Genomic DNA, 14,576 nt, shown 5'->3' on the forward strand with positions numbered 1-14,576 from the left:
TATGCATTTATCAGGTTCCCATTTTTAGGAACTTCTATTCGAAAATCCCCTGATAATGATGAAGTTTTTCATCACTGTTGTCGTCTCTGAACTGTGTGGGGACTCTACAACGAAGTCTGATGTAGTCAAAAGATCTGATCGCTTCACAGAGTTGTTTTCGTCAAAAACAAATACAGAACTCCGGACCCCCGAAGACGCCTAGATTTTATTGCGAATAGCGCCCAACGTGGGTCCACGTCCACGCAAATAGCCCAGTGCCGGATATCAATTTTAGAAATCAAATATTTATCCATTGGCACGATAAAAATAGCACTTTATTAACAAAGTTGGATGAAAACAAAAATTTGTTTATCAGGAGAAGAAGAAACAGAATCCGAATTCCAACCAGCGCGATAGTCAACTATGAAATCAAATAATTGCCTTCACAACTATACAATCTCAATATTAATACTTTTCGCAAGAACTACGTATATCTCTTGTATTTCGCTGCTTATAGATACTTTTACGAGCTTAGTAAATAGTCAGACACTTTCAATAGACCGCACTGCCGACATCAACACCGGGGTTCTTTGCTAAGGATATTTATCGCCCACACAAACGATTTTAAATACAAAAAATTACCTTAGAATAATATCTTCGGAAGCTTCACTGTTTCAAAATGTCTTGTACCTAGGAAAACACACTTTACACTTAACACTTCAGCCTGGCTAAACTTTATTCAGTTTTTGATCTCCCACCTTCAACCCAAACGTCTAAATTGTCAAAAGTGACTTTTAACACTACAAGTAACAGCAAGTTTTTAGATGCACTCCGGGGCACATGAATATAACGCTTTCTGTTCTCAGCTATGGGCATGATATAAGCCTCTGAAATTTTGTTAATTAAGATCAATTGGTTCTACAGATACCTATGTACAAGAGAAGAGGATTTCGGGAAAAATGTTCTGTAGAGAACTATATAATGCTTTAGTGTCTATTTCAACAGCGATACTTAGATACAATGCGCGAAATTTTTTAAGCTGCACAAAGTTATTTTTAAATAAATCGAAAACTGGAGGTTCGATACTTTAGATATGAAATATTTTGCATATTTTATTAGTCACTAATCGTGTGTATGTTTTCCAAATATCAAACTATTCACTTTGATGTGATACTAGAGCAAGAAAAATATGTACAGGAAATTTTGGAGGAAAAGTCGAAAAACCTCCATTCGTTGGCCATATTTAAAAAAAAGGTGGGGCAGGGAGGAAAAAGGATTCGGGCAGAATGGGTGGCATGCAGGAGATGGATGGGAATCAGAAGCTAGCAGGACGCTAATGTTTGTAGGTTTAAAAAATTTTTAGTCGAAGTAATTGCCTGTGTAGAAGACTACTCTACCTTGGGGATCAAAAAAACAGCTCTGTGATTGGAAGGATTAGAGGATCTGGGGAAACAAATGAGTCCGGAGAAGATTATCTTCAACGACCTCGATCTACATGGCTTTAGAGACAAGAGGATTCGGATGGGATTGACACTTGACCAGAAAGTTGAGGGCATGACGGGCAAGGAAGGCATCTATACGTGGGGTTTGGCAGGACTCATAGAGGATCAGGTTGGAATTATATTTGGAGTGGTCTTCATTTTTAAAAATGTTGTCGCACTGGCGAAATATTCTGCGCTCTTTAAGGCGGAGTCGTTCCATTTGCTATGGGGAGCAATCGGACCAGAAAATGAAGCCGAAAATGAGGAGTGGTCGGAGAAGCAGGAATATTGTAATTAAAGATAGGATACAAGGACCTGAAGGAACCAGTTCTACGGCCTAGAGTCTTCGTTATATGAGCGATGTGGGAGAGGCTGGAATTCATTGTCACTCCAAGGTATATGACCTCTTTTACAGTGGTGATGGGATCGTCGTGAATTTTGAGTGACAAAGATCTGATGTCACTCCACATTTTCGGCGTGATTCTCATGTTTCCACGATGGTCTCGCATTTGTCGAGATTTAAGAAAACTTTCCAACGGGTGAAATAATGGTAAAGCTCGTCTAAATACGAATTCAGACGAGCTTCACCGTGGGAGATGTCTTTGGTGGCGGTGTAAAGGATTAGGTCATCCGCGTATTGAAGGATTCGGATAGGACACGGGTGTGGAGTTGGCTTAGGGATGTCACCGGTGAACAGGGAGAAAGGGAGGGGCAGGGTTGCAGATAGGATTGATACCTGAGCCCCGTCGGGGCAGGTATAGCCCAAAGAAAGATGCTGTTGGGTATTGACTAAGGATTTCCGCCCACCTAGAAAGCTAAGAATAAGCCTACAGAGGTGCGGATGGAAATTGACGATTTCGGAAAGCTTATACACGAGTCCGTATGGAGTCGAAGGCTTCCCTTAGGTCAAGAAGACAGGCTATGGTGGATGCCCTCCGATTGATACCAAGCAGGATATCAGTCTTGAGGACAAGAAGTTGCGTGCTCATCGGAGTGTTTAGTTCAGTTGGCAGATTGGAAGCCGCTACATTTCTATTGTTTTCACCGGTCTTTTATACCTACGTACGGAGTTTCTGACGATCAACTTTAGTATATTACCTACTTGTGTATATGTGGAATGGTGTATATAAATTGTTGTCGTGAATATATATAAAATCCTAGAACAAATTTAGCAGTACACTTTTTATGCTCTGTGTGTTAACGTTAAACAGGGGAAAAAAATAAAAATTGATCAAAAAGGCTCGAGAAGCTCCACAAGATATCCAGGGCAAAAAAAAAGAAAAAGAAGTTTTCGAAGGAATCAGTATACTGCTGAAACCGACACCGAGTTGGTGAGCACATCAGCTGAAAAATTAAAAGGCGAGAGTGATTTTGATGTACCGATTGACAAAGGATTCAGTTACAGCATTCTGGGTTTTTCGCTAGTGATTACAGCTTTGCAATCAGTTCTAAAGTGCAAACACATAACCAGTATTTAAAAACTAAACAAAGGTTTGGAAGAAGGTGAAAAAAGAAAGCCAAAATTAATCAAAAATCAGGTACATCGGGAAATAAAAATCATCCAATAGTGCTGCATCAAAGAAGTCGACCCTTGCATTGACCAATGGTTTGGCTATTTTGAGAAATCCAGATTCTCAAGAAGAAATGAAGAAAGCAGTGTAGACTACATACTATCATTACATTTTAACTGATGAAACCCCCTAATACTCGTTTCAACTATACACGTCCTCCAGCATTTGATGGAGGAACAGCAAGTTTTTTGAAACAAATTTACGAAAAATCATCGTCTGATACATTCAGAATAACAACGAGTCGTTTAATAGTTGCATCTGGAACTTGATTCCAAAGCATCGGTGCAAATAGCGTCATGGTCAGCAGCGTGTATGTTTAATGAAGGATTTTCACCCATCCTTAAAATAATGAAGATTTTTGGTATGCAAATTGGCCGAAACGCCTACTCGTATGCTGAGGAATACAATGAACGACCGTGCAGACCGATCCACGTCCGGGGCATACAAAAGACAAGAACTTCCCTCAGGTCACAAAAACTGGCAGAAAATGATGCGTATGAAGCCATCGAAGGGTTGTATGAATTTTCAACGAAAATTCTGCTCTTGGAACTTTGCGCATTTTTCTCGAAACATCATTTTCTAAACTGTCGTGGTCCTAAAAAAAACTATTCAACTGATTGCTTTTGCTTTTTTTTTCTACTCATTAATAGTTATCTTCCCTACCAAAATTGATATTTTCTTATTTTTTTTCAAAACGATTTTTAACAAAAAAAAACAAGATTTTTGAACTTTTTTCTAAAGTCCGCCATATTTTTTTCAATTAAATCGATTAATTAATCATCCCTTTCACACTATGCTCGGGATATCATAGTTTGCATATGCCGACCAAATTTCATTTCAATAGATGTAGACAGAGCGACAGGTAGGCACACAAACAGTGAACCTATTTTAGTAAAGTTTTGTTTTTATATAAAATTTTTATATAAATTTATATAAATTTTTATATAAAATCAAAAAGCATAAATAGTAAGAAAATCCGCATTTAATTGTAAGATTCTAAAAGCTTTTCTGATGGATCAAAATCCTTGTGTGTAACCTTTAAAAGGATATATCAATGCCAATTACCTCTGAATGGAGTATAGCGCGTCAGCCACGCCTTGGTGCCATGGTTTCCTAAAATATGCTTCAGCTGCCTCCTGGACTTCCTGAGAAGCTTGTACTCTTCCTCTTTTATTTTACACCATGTCCCATGTGAACAATGATCAGTCAGAATGAGAACCTTGGTTTTGGTGTTGATGTTTAGCTTCTCTCCGTCTCAACTCGCGTCTTTCTCTAGAGCCATCTGGCCAAGGTCCATGGCTCGGTAAAGACAAAAGCTGTCAGGTTCCATCGCAGTTCTATAGATATAAAATTATATAATAAAACCTATTGGTGGAATATATTTTTCGGTGAGTGTATAAACACTTTTTGTTTATTTGACTACTTCTCTATCTCAAACATAAAACATAAAATTAAACATACTGATTAGATAATATTAATCGAACTTGGAAACATTTGCTTTTGAAGTCAAATACATACTTATATTAAATTATTTTTATGGATGGTTCACCACATGAACTTCTAGATAAGATATTGAATGATAGCAAGTTATGATAGAAAATATCGCAAAAATTAATGATATTGGTAATGAAGCTTCATTCAGGAAACATGCAAATATATATAAATGATAAATATGCAAAGTGGTTAAAGGGTAGTATAGGTCCCAGGGCGAAACGTGGATTAGTACCCACGATGGAGCATAAAACCTGGCAAACGCCTGCTGAACCAACACTAACGGCTTTACTATCAAACCCTATCTTCACCTCCACGTGGTGACCGCTGGAAGCTCTTTCTTAACGAAAAGCTACAGACGGAGAAGGATGAAGGCGAGTCTCCCGCGCCTAAAAACGGGACAAATTGTACCAACTGGTCCTCCAGGTTGGGGGTTGGGTAGGGCTGACAATCCTACAAGGAAAACAATTTGTTACGAAGCCACAACAGGAGCCTCGGACTGGACGGATTACACAACGACGAACCCGGCAACGACAAAGGAATAATGATTGCGCATTTTCCCATGGAACTCCCTGTACAGAGATGAAGCTGCTGAGTAGCTAGCCGGTACCCTGTTCCTGATGTAATAGCGTTACAGGAGATGCGTTGGACAGGGACTGGGCCAATATAGACTCGGATCACTATCTCGTTGGCATGGTGCTCTGAGCTCGAATAACAATACCACCCAGAATCCCCTCTGACAATCAGGTGAGAGTTAACACTGAAGCCATCCACAACACAGCCCTCCGCAACACCTATAAGAGGGAAATAGATGCCGCAATAACCGCAGCCAATACAGATCCTGGAGACGAAACATCAACAAATAATCACCTGAAGAGCGTCATCAAAAATACGGCCACAAACATACTTGGCCCCAGACGCGAAAAGAGTCGAAACGGCTGGTTTGACGATGAATGTAAGCTAGCAACGGAAGAATGCCGCATACCGAGTAATGTTGCATTCTCAAAGAACGCGGGCGCGCGCAGAGACTTATCAAGAAATTCGACGAGCGGAGAAGCGACTACACAGACGGAAGAAGGAAGCCTGGGAGAACCAACACGTCTGTGAACTCGAAAAATACAGAAATCAACCGCACCAGACGCGGAAGTTTTACCAACAAGTCAGCAGGATGACATAGAAAATTCCGAAACCGATTTGGAAAAGTCTGAACTCAGTTTAGAAAAATCTGAAATTGTTTGAAAAATTCAGCATTTGATTTGGAAAATTCTAAATCAGACTTGCAAAACCTATCTACTGAGTTTATTGCAGGTCTACTGTGAAAACTTCGTATTTTTTCATTCAATCAATAATGCCGATCAGCGCGCAAAAAAATTCATATGGTTACTCAACGCCAAATCGCATATAGTCAATGGCTTAAGCTAGTAGCTGACATCGGATGATCGGAGCTCGTGAGGCACAATCAATTCTTATTGAAATTTTACAATCATCTGACATGGGGCTTCAAATCTTCCTCTTCTGATCTCCGGTCCTCCGAATCATACACCATCTGTGCACCTAGTCAACAAACATCCTGCAGCGTTAGTTACCGAACTGGTTTTGCTCTCTAGGCATCAAGGTAACTATGCATTCTCTTTGTTGGTTAGATTTATTTTGTTATCATCCGATGAAAAATGCCCATTCAATGACTTTGGCTCTAAGTATACGCTCTCCTGCCAACATTGTTAGTCCACAGTCTGGTTGGAGGTATAGGCTCAACTTTTAGGCCTCGAGCCTCTAAAAATGCTAAAATGACTTAAAACTTCAAAAGAATCAACTTGCCTTCTTCACGACCCCAACCTCCGCCCAAGCCCCCTAAATTAAGGATAATGCGAAATTGTTTCGTTGCCGTTGGTTTTTGTGAGAACCATGTCCAATGGTAAGTTGTTGCTCTTGCAGCCAAGCGATTCCGTTTCTACGATAGACAAGATATGAGTGCCGGTTATAAACTATCTTAAAGGAGCTCCCGCAATGCTCCATTTGATTCAGAGGGTAGACGTTCCAACTTCCAAAAAGGCTGTTCCGGTTTCTATTGTCGAAGTTATTACCATTTTCTTGCGCCTTTCATCCGAAGTTAATCTGGTCTAGTCTAGTTTAAAAAAAAGAGTTTATTTTGCAAATATAAATTGTTGCCACATTGCCCAACTCTTAGCCTGAGGGACCGGAAAAATAATATTTAATTCAGTGCCTTCAATCTCAATGTCCATGGATATTACCGCTCACTTTCCCATCACGGTTGGAACCATCACGGGAAGGCTAGAATACAATGAAGAAAGAAGTGAGACGCTCCGTTTCTCCAGAGCTGAAACCGGGTACAGTCCAGTAATCAATTACGTGTGTTTTGATAATAATTTTAAATCTTATCTTCACAAGGCCTTAGAATTTATTGACAAAACCTTAACTTATCAATAGTCACCCAAAAGGCGAAAATCATCTTGATAAAATAGCTTCATAATCAATCTTTTAAAATCGATCTTATCTTAATTTCAAGCAGTAATCTGCTAATATCTAAATGAACGTTTTGTGACTTTTGGAGCTATTAATTTACAACTAGGTGGTCCTTTTTACGTTACGTTTAAAATGCTGATAAACCATGATTGTTCAATTTTTTGATGATTAAGTTTCTTACAACATCAGGGAGTTTTGGAGGAGATATTTTTTGCATTCGATGATTCTTTGAATTCGATTCCGATTTACCACGAATTTGTGCTGATGCCGCAGTTTACCTATTACGGACAACAAGGACCATGCAGCTAAGTCCTGCTAATATAAAAACTTTTGTGCCATGCCTGTAGTATTTTCAGTAATTTCAACACATTTAGACAACCTGTAAGGGACTATAGCCCCATACTTATTACGAACAGTTTTCCGGAAGTCACAACAATCATTTTCAGACGTAATATTTCTAAGATTCTCAGAGGTAATGCTTCAAATTTCGCCTTATTCCCCAATTGGCGCAGAACAGTAGAGGAGGCGTTCCAGCATCTCGGGAAGTCGTGGGGGAGCCGAAGAACAGCTTAAGTAACTGTAAACGTGACGCATAGATGTAGTTGACACGCAATACCCCACCATAGGGTGAAGGGGAGGAGAAGGAGGATTACTATCGTTTGAATGGCCGTATAATACCTAGGCGTCTCAAGGAGTGGGTACGGTTAAATCCATCCAGATTAATTGTATTAAGCCAGTGGTCTGCTGCAGTCATCCAAAATCTAGAAATGCAACTACCTCGACACTAACATCAATTTAAGTGTTATTCAGTGCTATATGGGACTAGTACCTGGAAAATGACAACCACTGCTACTCAACAGCTCCAATCCAGATGCCTGTGGACATATTTTCAAGAAGACGAAAGTGGAAGTAAATAGGTGAGGTAGAGAGTGGAGAATCGCAAGGTCCTAGAAAAATTGTAGGATAAACTGCACAGCTTGCCGGGAATCTCCATCAATAGCGTGTGGGAATGCTTGATACGCTACGCTGCACATGACGGTTTATGGCAACCATATGTTCGACTCCTAGAGCACCAAATTTAATATAAAAACGGAAACATACCTAATTATTTCCTTTCAAATGCTAAACATCAAAAGCTCCTTTATTTTCTAAGAAGGGGAATATCAATTCGCAAGACTTTATAAACCGCGGATTCAAGTACATGTCCTGTTTAAATTTGCTTCCTGCCTCATCATCTTTCAGGAAGTTCTCCATATTGGCGTTCTCATTCGGGTCAAGAAGCGCAATAGCCATGACGCCGCAACTAACAGCAATGCCTTGAATTATAAGAGGAATCCATACAGGATTATCATAAACTATTGAATTCAATTCAAAAAAATATTACCAAGGAAACATTTTTTCAAAACCGCAATTTGCAAATCGATAAGCGTAGGTAGAGATTTTGGATATTTGAGTAGCTTCAAATTTTTAACCAACTCTCTGTGGTAACATTTGATCATATAGTCAAACTCCTTGACTTTAATTGAATATTCAGTGGATGAGAAAATAAAGTATATTAAATCATGCACTGGAGAGCCGTATCTTGCAATTTGAAGATCAACAAATAAAATATCCTTTGGATGGCCGTTTTCATCATGTTGAAACATTATATTGTTGGTCCATAGATCCCCATGTAAAATTACATTGAATTCGTCTGGATTCGGATCATATGCTTCTTTGTGTAGGTCGAAGATCCTGTCGATCATTCCTTCCTGAAAATCATTAAAGTATTTTTCAGCCCCAAGGTTAATATCTACTTAATACATAAACCAACATCAGATACAATTACTTACAATCCGATCAACATACTCCTGACAAGTTTTCCACAATCTCAAATTTTTCACGATGTTTCCCCATACTATGGGTTGTAATGCTCGGAAAAAGTTGCATGACTCGTCATCAAACAGTGAAGACATTATCTGTTTGGAGAAAGGACCATTTTTCTCTAAAACACAAACCGAAGCAGCATGAAACTGTGCCAATTTCGATAGAACCATTTTAACATGTTCCATATCCATCCCATTGAGACGATCTACATTGGTGAATTTTCGTGCTCCCAAGTCTTCCATAATCAACATTTCAGGATTATCTACGACTTTCCAACACTTCGGAACGAAGGCAGTCTCGATACCATTTTCTTGGAATATCTCTTCAAATTTCGGAACAATCTTTTCATACATTTCAACTTCTTTTGTGAAAATACCTAAACTTTTTTTCATTTGAGCATTTGGGTCGTTGAGTGGCATCATTTTAATAATGTATTTAACTGAATTGTCGGTTCCATCTAAATGTTATATAAGAAGCAGGAATTAGACAACGAAAATGGTATCTCCGACTCATACCTTCCATTTGGAAATCGATGGTGACACGATACATCGAACATGCAAAATTTTCGCCTGTGATTGTACTATTTGCTACTGTGAACTTTTTGATAGTGCACTTTCCAAATTGTTGGTTCAGGATATCATGAAACAAGTCCTCAGTTATCAGCCTAATTCCATCGTCGGCTGCACTTGACTTCCTAACATCGTCCCTACTATCTCCTTCTGAAGCCATGTTATCTATAAGTTGAGAATAGATTTATGTAAATGATATCTGATATTAAAACTGAGATGATGTCTCTGACCATCTATCTGTCCCCTTGCTTATGGATAGTTCCTACTACGTGTACACCCAAATCGACTCAATTGATACTTGACCAAAAACTGGATTGAAGAACCGTGACAGCCCTCTGAAAGAGGCCGCAGATGCGAAGTTGTTATCTTGGAAAATGTATGTAATGAGTCAACGGCACAATGGGTAAAATCCCTTCTAGTCTAGAAACCGATCTTTATCCACGAAAGCACCTTGAAGACTGGCCTAACTATATTCAAATTTGAATTTCGCACTTTCGATTTAAATACTCAATTCCACGAAAGAAAATTTATCTAAACTACAACACTACAAGTAGAATTGCTGAATGTTTAGATATAAACAGTTTTCATATAATTGAAACGTAGTGATTCATTCAATAGTACGAGTGTACATATGTACACCATGCAGACCACCATTCAATATTATGACTCAGACTAATTTTATATCTGTACATTCTATGTAGACAGATAAGATACTGGCCGAGTACAATGGCAAGATACGATAGAGAAATCCCCATAAATGGAAGATATTGGTAAGGAAGCTTGGCTGGAGTAACCTTCTATTTACCATATATAGTGCGAATAGAAGTTATCTAAATAAAATAAACACGTAGCCAGAAATATCTGTTTGTCTCTCATCGGCAGAGTACTTACCCGCACTTAGCGTGAAGAATCTTTTGTGTATATTAATGGCTGTAAGTCAAGTTCACCTTCCGTGATGAATTTAAATTTATTACATAATAGGTACGTATGTACGCAAATAAAAAATGTAAATACATCAAGCTAACACGAAAAATTGTGTTGTGTTTCTCTTTTTCGTCGAGTCGCGTTGACATATCAGAGGAAATAGAAAAAGTATCTTTTCAAGTGAATTAAAAGCAGATCTATTGATTTCAAACCAATTTATATATAAGTATGTATGTAGTTATTTGCCATTTTATTAGGTCTACTCGTACTAGATGAGAACGGAGCATTATCGGCGACTTCACCGTACAATTTTATGATATTAAGAATGGTACAATTTTAGCAAGCCGTCAAGCAGTGTCTTCAATATCTAGATTTTGAACGAAACGAAAACGTATAACATGCGTACTCAGAAGCTCTTCTGTTTCTTTCAGTGCATATTGGTGCCTCCAACGCTTCTCCATTTTTTTTTCTCCCTCATCTTCCTCTGATCACCCAATTCTGAATACCCTTTGCTTATTGATATATTGTTCTTTTCTCCACTTTCCATTCCATTTGCTTTTACTTCCAATTCAAATTATATAAATTTTACCATCACGAACCCAGAATATTGCTATTGAATTCAATTGTGTGTGCAAGTGCAATGAACTGTCAAGCGGCTCCACCCAGGCCTATCACAGAGCAAAATGGAGCAATCAATACAGACGAGCCGAAGATGCAAACCTGTCCGAAACAAAGGAAACGCCACCTAAATTTATGTCACTCATTGTATGATTGGGATTTCATAGTTCCCATCTGTCCACCAAATTTCGTTTGTATCGGTTTAGCCGTTTTGGAAAAAAGTGCGTGTGACAGACAGACCGACAGACAGTGAATCGATTTCAATAAAATTTTATTTTACACAAAACCTTAAAAAAGGGAATTCAGTTTGGTGGAATTAAAAAAAAACTACAGAGATAAAAAATAACCCGAATCGGCCGAAATTCACCGTTGTGATGCACAGCAAGATCTGCACAACCTTCCGATCGACCACGACAATACCACCACGTTTGAGTGTCACACGTCTTTGGAAAATGATATCGGCACCATCTGCGGCTCCGACGACACGGTTGAGAGAGCACCGATTGCTGTATCCGAGTTATAGAAGTCGGTTGCACTCAGAAAGCAAAATAGTTGCTTAATAAAAAAAAGTCGTCAAAGCGCTTACGAAAAACAATTCGCAAAAGAACCTCATCCGAGAGCTCCAGACAACTTTTAAGGCACTCGAAGCGACCATCAATCGGGCGTTCTGTGCAACTCAAAAACGGTCAGTTACGGCATCTGACGGTATGGAACTCTCACCGAAGAGTGATCCCCAATCAGCTACAGCCACCACTGCTACCATCCCCGAATTCCCAACCGTATCGAAAGCCTCAGTCCCATGCCCATCTAAGTAACAAGAACAGGGTTATTGTGGGGAGTTGCCAGTGTAATTAGCGTAGTTGATAGAAGAAGGGAAACATTGGGTGAGGTTGCGGGACTGGCGAATGTGCGACAAAAAGGGTTGCAAGGGCGGGCTCAACGCTCAACAAGTGTCTCTTATACGCTATTTTAATCAACGATGTCACATTAGAGCGCATAGTTTTGAAATGAACAAGCTCGGCGTCATCCTTTGAAGCTCGAAACTTCTTCCGCAAAGCATGCTTCAGACGGACTTTATCAAGAATATCAGTGGCGACTAAAGCTGCGTAGGGACGAAGAAAAATAGGAGAAGAAGGGACACAACAGGAGAGAAATCGGGCAGGACAGTATAAAAAGTACCAAGAGCTTGATCAGACGTAGAGGTAAAATAGAAGTAAAATATGAATCAAACCATCAAAGGAAGTTGAAATTAACAGAATTACGTGCAGTTTTGCCGTCTGAGCGGATCAGCTCTGCATCAAATTCAACTAGGAGGTGGTGAGCGTCAATTTTGACATAGGGGAATGGGGAAGAAAATGTAGAGAGGTGGCTTCACCCTATATAATATAGGTCATAGCATGGAGTACAATAATGGAAAACTAGGTGGTGGTTTTACCATTATTAACAAATATACAGTAGGTCGAAATTGTCCGCTTTGTATGGTATCTATAATCCTGTATCACGTTAAAGTGATTGTAGTCGACCAAGCTCAATAGATATATACTACAATTTTTCTATGGTTTGATAGATATGTAGCTTTTCTTCCAAAAGTTCTTTTTATCTTTACCGGCTAATTTTGCATGTTGCTGGAAACAATTTGTTTTCCGACATTGTGGAGCCTTTATTAGTTGCTATTGAGTGATGGAAACTCTCTGTTTGAAATCAAATTTTTTTGTTCTGATTATTATTCAATTTATTTATTTATTTATTATTCAATTTATCTTCCACACAACCATCATCCATAATGACTTTGCCGTTTCCTCTGACTAAATATATATATATAAATAAGTGTTATATTCACTGTCATTTAATGGAGACGATTTATATTGTGCTCTTTAAATCAAGGTTCTCTTTTCATTTTACCGTCCTGAGCACCACCTTCTAGATCATGATAGTATGCCCTTTGGATCTCTTTTGTGCATCACGCAGTTTTTAGAATTTAACAACATTTAAAATTTTGTGTCCATACCTGCAAACTAACGAACAGTGGAGAAAAATATGTCCCCTCGTTCACAGCATCTACAGTCCTTTTCATCTCATCGTTAGTTGTTCCGTGCCATTTTAAATTAGGCTGTGAAAGTGATAAACCTACAATAACGTGAAAGCCGAGAAACGAAACGAACTTGGCGTACAAAGTCGAAAGGCTGCTCCTCAGCTAACTCTATCATAGCACTGTCATGTAGACGAAAACTTTATCTGAATGGGTCGTCGGACGAAGGTATAGAGATATGTCATATGATGTATATTCTGCTCTAAATCGAATAAATCGAATCTTACTTTCAAGAAAATTTGAATGCTTGCAGTTCCAGGCAAGGTAGATCACATTCTGAAGTTGCTGATTTGGTAGAAAGAAATTTCAAATATTTTTCAGTTGCTTTCGGTAACATTTTATTATGAAAAAAATCTAACGATTCATTTCTCCAATCAATAGATTATAACCCGTAATTATAGCTGCATTCGAGAGTATTTTTTGGAAATACCAAATCCATATCTAATCTCTGCTTCTAACGTGTTATTGCTATTACGCAAATGGAATACCATTAACAGCAACAATGCCTAAACTTAGAAAACCTACTACGATGCCAGATGCAAGCCGGGCTATTGGTTGAGTATCAAATACAGATTATTTGACCATACAATATCGATAGTATTATAAGGTCGTTACACCTTATCTTACAATATACATCTTATAATTTTGATTATATTAAAAATTTTGATAAGAAAAATTGACAAATTGAGGGTGAGTGCTAAGGCACTTTGCAGGCTTTATTTCAGTCAATCTTCCCCCGTCTTTCCCGTCTGGGGTATTGTTCTAATCGTTAATTTTATTACAGCATTAGTTGCATTTTTAAGATTGTTTCATAAGTCAAAGTGCTAACTGGGTGGATTCTAATCATTCCCGGCTCAAGATTTTAGTGTAGCCCTGAATTTCGATCCATAAATACATTTCTTTTGAATTTCTTGATTGATTAGTTGAAATATTAATAGATAGACACCGTCAAGTGTGGAAAGTTTTTTAACTTTAATCCTTTTATATATTGTGTAGACTTTAATTTTTAATCCTTGCTTGTCTACGCTTATTTAAATTAAAATAAATATTTCTTGTTTGGTTTGAATCCTGAAATCCTAACAAACTCTCAAATTTCTAATTTGAAAAAGAAGGAGCCATGGTAAAGGAAAGGCAAGGACTCTTGTGTTGTGTATGTATATCATTCTTTTTTTCAATTTATTTTTTATCGGTTAATTTGAGTTAATTAAACCTAGACATAAGTTTCCTCACTAAATATTCTGTTTATGGTTTAAGTCAGAAATACATACTCGTAACACGTATCAGTATTAACTTGATGCCAAATTTGTAATTAAGCCACATGGCGATGACTTGCAATTCAAATCTAGCGTATTTTAAGCATCTAGATACGAGTTGTGTAGCCATAAAAAGATACCTTCCAAAATCAATCAAAAACCCCAGAGGTGATTTATGATAATTGACGGGAATCGGGAGATAAGGGTTGGAAGTTGACTGAAATAAATTTCGACAGAAGTATCATGTGATT

At 38.3% G+C, this 14,576-nt stretch overlaps 3 protein-coding genes across 8 annotated transcripts in view; 1 reads left to right on the forward strand and 2 right to left on the reverse strand.

Annotated features, from left to right (window-relative positions):
* Positions 1 to 14,576, forward strand: part of LOC119658958 — a 113,296-nt gene that overhangs the window by 95,017 nt on the left and 3,703 nt on the right. The window lies entirely within an intron of this gene.
* Positions 1 to 14,576, reverse strand: part of LOC119658747 — a 58,991-nt gene that overhangs the window by 22,284 nt on the left and 22,131 nt on the right. For 5 of the 6 annotated variants that reach the window (XM_038066427.1, XM_038066429.1, XM_038066426.1 and 2 more), the window contains exon 1: positions 622 to 920. The gene's annotated coding sequence lies outside the window, so the exon portion shown is untranslated. Of the gene's footprint in view, positions 1 to 621; positions 921 to 4,096; positions 4,369 to 14,576 lie in introns of those variants that run through there. The other variant, XM_038066430.1, reaches the window with a different exon arrangement.
* On the reverse strand, positions 8,107 to 10,022 carry LOC119658739. Its single transcript, XM_038066413.1, has 5 exons — positions 9,672 to 10,022; positions 9,388 to 9,606; positions 8,839 to 9,329; positions 8,391 to 8,757; positions 8,107 to 8,322 (listed from the first exon to the last, which is right to left on the reverse strand). Exons 2-5 carry the CDS (start codon positions 9,599 to 9,601, stop codon positions 8,129 to 8,131), a joined length of 1,266 nt encoding a protein of 421 aa, XP_037922341.1. The 5' UTR covers positions 9,602 to 9,606; positions 9,672 to 10,022; the 3' UTR covers positions 8,107 to 8,128.

Source organism: Hermetia illucens, chromosome 6, assembly GCF_905115235.1.
Source record: "Hermetia illucens chromosome 6, iHerIll2.2.curated.20191125, whole genome shotgun sequence".
Taxonomy (NCBI): domain Eukaryota; kingdom Metazoa; phylum Arthropoda; class Insecta; order Diptera; family Stratiomyidae; genus Hermetia; species Hermetia illucens.